At 40.0% G+C, this 10,461-nt stretch overlaps 1 protein-coding gene across 1 annotated transcript in view; it reads right to left on the reverse strand.

Moving 5' to 3' along the window:
• The window catches only part of pla2r1 (phospholipase A2 receptor 1), a 34,795-nt gene extending 24,600 nt beyond the window's left edge, over positions 1 to 10,195 (reverse strand). The window contains exons 1-6 of the mRNA XM_007237339.4: positions 9,902 to 10,195; positions 4,065 to 4,448; positions 3,399 to 3,572; positions 2,363 to 2,527; positions 2,149 to 2,262; positions 353 to 505 (exon numbers count right to left, since the gene is read on the reverse strand). Of these exons, the coding sequence (XP_007237401.3) occupies positions 353 to 505; positions 2,149 to 2,262; positions 2,363 to 2,527; positions 3,399 to 3,572; positions 4,065 to 4,448; positions 9,902 to 10,049 (1,138 nt within the window). The 5' untranslated portion in view covers positions 10,050 to 10,195. The remainder of the gene's footprint in view (positions 1 to 352; positions 506 to 2,148; positions 2,263 to 2,362; positions 2,528 to 3,398; positions 3,573 to 4,064; positions 4,449 to 9,901) is intronic.
• Positions 10,196 to 10,461: the final 266 nt, after the last annotated feature.

The following is a 10,461-nucleotide window of genomic DNA, read 5'->3' on the forward strand; positions in this document are numbered from 1 at the left end:
AATATTTATCTGATGATCAGTGTAAATATAGGTATTCTGTATGTTTAATAGTCAATCCCTAACCTCTATTCATTGTGCACCTTTTGTGGAGCTTGCATAACAGGGTATCAGTCTATACAAATGCATGACAGGGTAAAATAAATTAATTTTTTTTTTTTTTTTTTTTTTTACAAAAGTTTTGCACATACTTCTAATAATGACTCTCCTGTGCCTTCAACCACAGACAGCTATGGCATCGCCCAGAATCAAGGGGCCAGTACGTATCTAACTGAGACGACTGTATTTTATGTAGAGGGGTATATGAATGATGACATGTCTACTAAACATATCTAATTAAAAGCAATAGCGTTACCCAGAGGCTCGACTCTCCGGCTGTTGTTTGGGGTCTTCTTGCAGATGTAGGGCAGAGCAGAATCACAGGAAAGACTCTGCCAGGGTCCATTTTCCACAGCCGAGTTAAACACCCCACACAGCTGGCCCTGCAGCACCGCCGACGATGACATGTCTAACCAGCGAGGAAACAGAAGAGGAAGGCATTAGGAAGATTCTGGATATATCCAACACAAAGGATACATTGTGTCTAATTAAAACAGTGGGATTTAATGATCTAATGACAACACTGAATACAACACTGCTATCTAGTGGGTGGGGTTTAAACACAGAATTAAATGAACAATTTCTGACTGCCCCTATCTTTACATGTAAACTACTAATCTGAAAATTAGTACTGTGCTTTTGACAATTACGACCACGTCTTAAAAAAATAAAAACAGTTCAACAATTCAAGAATATGAGAATAAGTCATAATATTACAAATTAAAGTTCTAACTGCTTTCGGAGCACGGACAGAGGGAAAGGAGCATTTTCTGTTCATGACCTGTTGCAAGGCTGCTGTGATTAACATCAGTTATCTACAGTTCTAACCTGCTGATTTTTATTGCTCTAGTGTTAGATAGTTAGTAAGATCCAGATTTTGCCATGGTGTCATCCCTACTGGTAGCCTAAAGCCTAGGCTACCAATACGACTTTAAGTTCTTAATATTACAACTTTATTCTCGTAGTGAACTGTCTTTATTTTTTTTAAGAGTGGCCCTACAATGGTGTCTTAGAAAATGAGTACAGCATAGCAAAACAAAATATTACAATACAATATGATATCAATATTTTCTATATTAACCTTATTTCTGCTTAGTGCATTTTAGATATCACTAAATAGGGCTGTGCATTAGTCAGAACCTGGTGATATGATTTATACAACGATACAGGAGTTATAATTCAATAAACATCGATATATTGTGATTTTTTAAATCAAAAATTAGTAAAATGTTCAAAGTATAAAAACACATGATCTCCATAAAATCTTAGTAAATTAAAAGTTTAGTTTTTAGTCAGCACTGCCATCTATTGGGCAGCATTTAAACACGACACTTAATGAGCCACTGGGTGATACCAATATTTATTTCTAAACTATTCATTACAAATCAATAAAATAAAAAACTATATATATTTTTTTAATGACGTTGTTGCAAAAATCTTCATACAGCACTGGAAAAAAATAAGAGACCACTTAAATGATCAGTTTCTTTCATTTAAACATATTGAAAACCAAAGAAAAATAATCAAAAGTAAGATCAAGTATGATCAAGCCATCAAACCAAGCTAAACTGCATGAATTATTGCACCGGGAGTGGCATAAAGTTATCCAAAAGCAGTGTGTTAGACTGGTGGAGGAGAACATGCCAAGATGCATGAAAACCAGGGTTATTCCACCAAATATTGATTTCTGAACTCTTAAAACTGTATGAATATGGCATTGTTTTATTTGCATTATTTGAGGTCTGAAAGCTCTGCATTTTTTCAGCCAATTTCATTTTCTGTAAATAAATGCTCGAAATGACAATATTTTTATTTGGGATTTGGGAGAAATGTTATCTGTAGTTTATAGAATAAACAACAATGCTCATTTTGCTCAAATATATACCTATAAATAGCAAAATCTGAGAAACTGATTCAGAAACTGAAGTGGTCTCTTCATTTTTTCCAGAGTTGTATCATAAAAATGTACATCAATATTTTGCTACGCCTCTAACTGTAAACAACCTGTGTTTTGTCTTGAGTTAAAGAAGAGCAAAGTGGCATTGTCCTAACCTGACATATACTGGAGTAAAGCCAGGGGAGATCCATCTGACCACTGCCACCCTCCAGTATCGGCCAGATGGTTCAGTCCGGTCCAAACCATCACGCCCATGTCCGTCAGTCTTTCTGTGAAGAGACGGCTCACAGTCATTTAAGCCACCGACACGTGAACACATAATTACACCACATAAACACAGTGTGTGTGTCTGTGTGTGTGTGAGGGTACCTGTGATGTAGCTGTACTCTGCAGGGTGGGTGATGGAGAACAGGCTGCCACCCTGGGACTGGCAGGAGACGAGCGCCTGGCTCCAGGTGAGCAGTGAGTACAGGTTAAACTGGTAACACGCTTTCAGATCAGCATTACTCTCCCACAGCTGCCCGCAGCCGGACACTGTCCAAAACACAACGCACAGGTCATTCACACCTCAGATACCACCAGAGAACCAAACAGAACACAGCAGAACATCTGTCTGGAAGTGTGGTGTAGGTAAATTAGGTAAATTTCAGGTGTGTTTCTATCTTGGTCGCAAGAAATACAGCTGCATCACTGACTAATTAAAACCCTGACAACAGTCAACAGTCAGCTGCCCAATTCTATCTCAGCCATGCAGGAGCACCCACTTTTAACACACACAAATAAAAGCGGTGCTGCAGCGCTCAAATCCAGCTTTTAGCTCAACAATAAACAGAATAAAGAATAAAATTAAATTGCTGTTTTCTTTAATGAGCAAAAGTGCCGTGCTGTTAAGTTATCAATGCACCAGAGCACACCTCGCTCTTAAAGGGAATGTCAAGTGACATGCTTGTTGTTTTTTTTCACATTACATCCAAAACAAACCCATGATTAATTTAGAGAATTAGTACAAGCTTTTTGCATGTTTTGAGCAACACAAGGCATTTTTTTGCACCCCTACGATACCAAAAACACTGACCAATGCCATGAATTAAGCTGTACAGTGCGCAATTAACCGCTGTGCTATAGATCGCTAAAATATGGCTCAACATATTTATGTAGAATACAGATATTTTATTGGGATTTTTTTAAATAATTTGTATAAAAGATTGTGTGGCATGGTTTTTGGAGCAGCCACAAGGAACACAGGCCAGTTTAGATTTTTTTTGTTTATTTGTTGCTTTTTTATGTCTGACATTGGCTGATAAGCTTAACTCAACCACCCTATCATGCAAAATAAAGAGGGAAAGTTTTTTTTATACATGTTTATTACAAGTTATAGGACAGATGTGTATGGGACAGTGTTTACCTTCAATTGGACAGAACCCCCACTTCTCGTCCTGGTCGTAGCGGCTGGTGGTGGCACACCAGAGATGCTGGTCTTCTCTGCCCTCTGATGTGCAGTCCCAGTACCACTTACTGTTGTAATGGAAGGGCAGGGCACAGATCATACCGTGGGCATTTCCTAGCAGAGTGTGGATTTCTACCAATCAAGAAACACAAACACACAACATGAGCTACTGAATATTTTCCTTTCATCTTCATCATCATCTTAACCAATGTGCAGAGGCTGGCTGTGAGCGCGGCCAAATTTGGCATAACACCTGTTTTTTCATACATTTCTTTTAGAGGCAAACTTTTCCATGGTTTCCATGGTGTCTCAGTTTTTGACAGGGGTGCCAAATTTGGCATGACACCTGTTTTTTTTTTTTTAAATGGAGACAAAATTTTTCTGGTTTCCATGGGTTTGCAGTTTTTGGCAGGGGTGCCAAATTTGGCACGACACCTGTTTTTTTTTTCAAAATGTTTTGAAGACGAAGTTTTACATTCAGTTTTTCTGTTATCCTGTTTTTTTTATTTTTTTCGGTTCCCATGTGGTAGCACTTTTTGGCATCAGCGTTGCTAATGAGACCTGCTGAATTGTTTCAATGCATCGCTGATGTTGATCATAACAGTGTGCCAGTCACTGACTTGCCTTCATACGGGTAGGCGCAGGGCGACTCTCCGGCCGCCCCGTAGATCCTCCACTCGTACAGACTGAGTTTCTTCACCACCACTTTAGATCCCACTGATGCCAGCTTGTTCTGGGAGGCTCCATACAGTACGTTTCCTCGACAGCGCCACCACATAGAGTGGAGTTGAACATCACACTCATAGATGCCCACTTCAGCCTGAGGTCGGGTAGTCGTGTTGAACCCGAGGCACTTGCTGGTACCCAGGTTAAAGAGGCGATGGCGAGACACCCACTTCCACAGCAGGGCATCAGTGGGGCGATCACAGCTGGTGAGAGAGAGACCGGAGGATTCGGCCTGAAGACAGCTCTGCTGAGAAATGCTCTCCAGAAGGAACACACCTTTACCTGAAGCAAACACACACAAACACAGCACATTCAGTTAATGCATAACAACACACACACCACAGATGTACACAGTTTTTCAAGTAATGTTTACAGACTAGGGTTCAAGTAAAGTCTCAAACCAATAAAACACAAACAGTATATATAGGGCTGTGAAAAACAGTAGAGCTGGAGATAAATCGTTTTTATTGATTATGTCAAATTTCTAGTTAAGGATGATGTGTTTTTATGAAAATCGATTTTCTCAGTTTAAAATTCCGCTACCTACGCTCCCGTAGTTCAAAGTGACCCTCCTCCCACACGTTTGCCACACACACACACACACACACACACACACACACACACAGCTTTTGGGGAAAAGCAGGAGCTTGTGTGAATTAGTTTAGTTTTACGCTTATTTACAATGATAAGAGCTGCCATCTCATCTACAACCTTGATTCTGGTTGCACTTAAAAAATTCAGGGAAACCAAAATAAAGATAAACCTAGTTTTTAACCATTTCTTTAGCCATATCTGGACAGGATTAGTTTCTCAGGGTGATGTCTTTGCAAAATATTTCCCACTTCTATCTGAGTAGGACGAGAATGACGAGTGAGTTTTTTTCTTTCTCGGTCACATGACATCGCGTTCAGTAGCTCCTCCATTTCCACTCACTGTTGTGTTACAAGGATCTCTGTGGAAATGCACGCCCAAATGGCAATGGACAAATAGCTATTTTATTAAACGCAAGGTGATAAAACCTTGCGATTATGTGTGTCCGGATGGGACTAAAATCACAGAAGCCTCCGGATTTCAGCGAAAAACAGTAGTTCATTCTCTCTGGAACGTCTCAGAAAAACACATACATGGTCGTTCCAGACAGGAATAGAATCACAGAGGACCCCATAAAAGGGAAATTTATCCCAGGAAACTAATCCCGTCTGGATAGGGCTTTTGTCATCTGCATTTTTATTTTTAGTGGTGGGCGGGGGGTGGGGCATATTTTCCAGCTTTACCCTACACATTTTTTTTTGCTGCTGCTGCTGCTTACTGCTGCCATCGCAAGGGCTTGACTTAAAGACACAGATACATATCCATAGACAGCTGCATCATCATACCCTACACAGATGGGCAATTGCACAAAAAATATTTTTTGCCAATATAAAGAACTATCTAGAGCTGTGGAAAGGACTGTGGTGGTCAGGGATAGAGAGTGAGCAGCTGCACTGACTGCACTGTGGTGTAATATTTGAAAAAATGTGCTGCCATACAGAGTATTAAAAACAGTTTCCTGAAGACTGTGTGGCAGGAAGTGCTGACCAATTCCGACCATGCATCCCTTCCCCCATCCGTCCTAAAACTTCTGCTGCACTCTGTCTCTGAGTATCCAATAGGCCTGAGAGTGGCTGAGCCCTTCAGCGATGGCGGTGGGAACGGGCTGCTGCAGGAGTATATTGTGGTCATTTACATGCAGGCTCGTGTTAGACGATGAGAGCGAGTGTTATTGGAGAATGGAAGCTATTCAGAAGCAGCGAGGTATCGGACAGGTCTGATAATACGCTGCACAGATAGAAAGATAACTGGGATGGCTCGCATTTCGCTCGTGTTTCGATTTACCAAAGAGGAGCCTAATATTTCAGAGCACCAAGCCGATAGAGGGTGGAGGGCTTTTGTAGGCGATGACATGAAAGAGTAACTAAATACAAACCAGCAGCTAACACACACTGTCACACTGTTACCACACAATACCATACTGCTAACTCACCACCAACCCGCTAACACACACCGCCATACTGCTAACACACTGCCATACTGCTAACACACACTGCCACACTGCTAACACACACTGCCATATTGCTAATACACACCGCCACACTGTTAACACAACACCATGCTGCTTATACACACCGCCACACTACTAACACACACTGCCACATTGCTAATACACACCGCCACTCTACTAACACATACTGCCACACTGCTAAAACACACCACTATACTGCTAACACACACCACTATACTGCTTACACGCACCACTATACTTCTAACACACATGACAATACTGCTAACACACACCATCATACTGCTCATACACCCTGGTTATTGGACAATATATACATTTTCTAATATATATATATTTAATCATATTGTATCAATTAGCAATGCCAAATTATGATATTTTAATTTACTCATAGGCTCCCTAAGACTCCCTAAGAACAATATTGGTTGTTAAATTCTGTGAAACTGACACCAAAAAAAAAAAAAAAACATAATCTCGAGACATGATGCTTCAGCATCAGCAGCTGTAGTCTAAGAGAGCACAATAGGTCATGCTCTCTTTGTGGGCAGGTGGTACAAATGTGATGCCTTTTCATGTTTTGAAGGAGGCATGTACTCTTCTTCATCCTCCTAGTGTTGGGAGCATTGGTAGAGATGGAGTAATCATATGAACAGGGGGTACACGGGCTAAAACAGGAAATTTATTATTTATATATCATAAAAAATTATATATTATAAAATATATATAAAAGTACCTATTATATATCATGAAAAAAAGAATGTGGTAAAACAGGGATGGCATAGATTGAAAATCCAATCACGCCATTTTTAAAGGATCAAAATCGTGTGGAAAACATCCAGATCACTGATGTATCATATGAATGTAAGTGAGCTGGAGCAATAAGTTGGAGGCTGGCAGGCTAGGACAGCACGCAAGAAAACACTTATATTATACAACAACATGGGTATTTGAATTTGAACTGGCTTTGGCAGTTAAAACCACTTTAATGTCACAAATAAATGTCTAGGAGCAAAATGAAGAAGCTGATTTCACTTGTTTTGGAGGCGGTGTGTACTAATCCTCACATTCCTAGTGTCGGAATCATTGCTAGTGATGGAGAAGTTCATATAAACAGGGATTGAGGTAAAATGGGGTAAAATAAGAAATATATTTTTTAATGAATTAAAAAATAAATGTTGTAAAACAGCAATTTTCTTCAGGATCAATGCAGTTCTATTACTGTAATCTACCTAAAATGGACAAGTAAATAAATGTTGACTGGTTTTGGCAGTTAAATCCACTTTAATGTCATAAGTGGATGTCTAGGAGCGAAATGAAAAACAGGAAAAGTTGGACGTGTAGTACACTTACATCACACACACATACCAGAAACCAGGACACAGGCACTAAACTGGGAATCAATAAGGGTCAATGGTTGGATTCTCTGTAGTTTTCTAAACACAATTAGAACATACAAATATTCATTAAAAAAGTAACTTTTTGACTAAAATAAAATTAGGACAAAACTTTAATAACGATCTAATAATCAGTTTGACCACAAATAGTTTGCCCCCAGTGTTTAGCCAGCTGTCTGAACATCTGTGGGATTAATCAGAGAAGCAGGTCCTCCACACTAAATCACATTCTTTACATTCTAGGAAATCAACAGGGGGAGGTCAGCGCCTCATCACCAAACACCGGCATCATGCTGAGCCAAACGCCGCTCTCTGGAAACTCCATACTGGCTCTGAGGGTTAGCTGGTGAGCTGGTAACAGCTGACTCATCTCAAGTGAAGTCATGGACTTTACTGAAACCACATTCGCTCAGCAGAACATGCCAAGACCTGTGCTCTAACACACACTGTGTGTGTGTGTGTGTGTGTGTGTGTGTATGTGTGTGTGGTAGAGCTGGGAATAAGACAATGTTAATGTTTTAAAGGGAACATATTATGAAATACTCAGATTTTGCATGCTTTTGCATTTCCACTTGGGTCTCTCCCCTATAAACACTACAAGAACTTAAAAACATCCATCAGTTTTCTGTAAGTAAACCCCACTAAAAATCATCAGTGCTCCTTATAATTTAGTGCGCCTTATGTTTGAACTTTACCAGTCAGTTTGTAAGGAGTAGTAAAGCCACTCCACTGAAGTACAGCGTTATAAAAGAGATTCAGTGAAGTTTCTCCAGCACCGAGGCTGGAGCAGAATTAGCATTAGCTACTAAACACACATGGGACGAAACAGCACTGGTGGCATTTACTAGTGCTAGAACTGCTAACCACAGCTAGCACTGCTGCTAACTGTGCTAAAATACTGGAAAATCTAAGCTTACTGTTAGTAAATGAAAATGCATTAATCACCCAAATAAATGTTTTTAGAAGAGAAATCTGTGTATATTTCATCCAGTGCTCAGTTGGCTTAAAAAGAGAATGTTTTTTGGGTTTTTTTTAGAATTACATTTTTTTTACTTAGGTGACATTAGAAAGGAAACATGGTAACACCCCTGTTTCTTATTATTGTCACTTAAAATGCGCCGGTACGCCTTATGTAGGAAAATAGACCAGAAAATATTTGTTGATACATAGTACGCCTTATACTGTGAGCTGTAAAATACGGTAGATCTTTAATACGCATGTATACAAAAAAAGCTGTTCCTTTTTTACCTGCCAAGAATTTTAATTCACCTTTTTATTATTGATTAATTTATTTTTTCAATTCACTTTCTTTTTTACTTTTTGCAGACTGCATTTAAAGCTTTAAAACAGTCTGTACAGTACTGTACTGTATATATAAACTCTTTCACAAAGGGCTACATTGGTTTAGTTGGATAGTTTTAAATAAACGTATTATTTAAAAGTGCTTTTCCTATTTACTCAGGGTTATCTTTGTCTGATATTGATTTTTTTTTTTTTTTGATAATCGGAAAACTGTACAAAAAGCTCTGGAAAAAAAAAGTTTCTTTAATTTTACCAAATTGAAAATCTTTGGAATATAATCAAGAGGAAGATGGATGATCCCAAGCCATCAAACCAAGCTGAACTGCCTGAATTTCTGCACCAGAAGTGTCTTAAAGTTATCCAAAAGCAGTGTGTAGGACTGGTGGAGGAGAACATGCCGAGATGCACGAAAGCTGTGAATAGCAAATCAGACAAACTGATTGAGAAAATGAAGTTTCTAAGAGTTTATAGGAGTTTGTGAATCATGGAACAGAACCTATGTCTGACATGTGTCTGTCACGTGACCTTTCGTGGCCTATCAGACGGCGAGTAGAGGAGCTGCTGCGTTTTCTCTGTTTATTTCAACATCGCTGTAAAACCAGGCTCCGCCCCCCTCAGCCCTGCGAGTTACTTATTTACATATTTATACAGAGTTTTAGTCAGAGAGCTCAACAGAACAGTAACAGCAGTGTGTTTATTCTAAAAGCCTGTTACACCAGCTTAAACCCGGAGTGTGTATATACACTGGTGAGGAGTGAGAGAGTCACTGAGCAGAACTTCTTCTCCAGTCTGTACTGGACCTGCTGCTGCTGCTGAAGGGTTCTATAGACCCAGCCTGGCACATATATATATATAAACCAGGAGTAGCCTGATATACAACATTAATAATTAATACAATTAATTACAGCTATACATATATAATCACTGTAGCGCCGCGGTCACGTGCTCCGCTGCGCTGTTACTCAGTAGGAGGGACTTACTGTACAGTTCAGAGAGTCGGCTCCGGTTCAGAAGCTCGTGCTGTGGATCCGCGCTGCTGGTTAAGCTGTTTATCAGCAGCAGCGCCGCCGAGCAAAGAGCCGCCCGGACCCCGAACCCGAACCCCAGCCCCGAACCGTGTCCTCGCATTTCCCCAGCAGAGCGCAGAGAGAGCGCATTCCGGACCGCGGCACAACTCCTCCCGCTGCTCCTGCTGAGAACTTTCCGCAACTTCTGGATCTCTACGTCACTCCCGTCGGTTCTGGGCGGGTTCCTCCCGCAGCCCGCTCTGTACCATCAGTCCAAAAATAACCACCTCACATCTCAGAGCAGCCTTTAACTTACTGATATATTTTTTTAAATACACAGTAACGTTTACCAGACAAAAGTTTCTTTATTTCTTTCTTTATTTACTCTTTTTTTAATATTTAATTATTGTATTAATTCATTAATAATGTATTTCTTCACATAGAGACACAGTACCAATCAAGAGTTTGGCCTCCACAATTCCCTGACCTAAAACCCAACTCAGCTGGCGTGCCTCCTTCTGTTTATTTGTACA

The sequence above is a fragment of the Astyanax mexicanus genome, chromosome 16, assembly GCF_023375975.1.
Source record: "Astyanax mexicanus isolate ESR-SI-001 chromosome 16, AstMex3_surface, whole genome shotgun sequence".
Taxonomy (NCBI): domain Eukaryota; kingdom Metazoa; phylum Chordata; class Actinopteri; order Characiformes; family Acestrorhamphidae; genus Astyanax; species Astyanax mexicanus.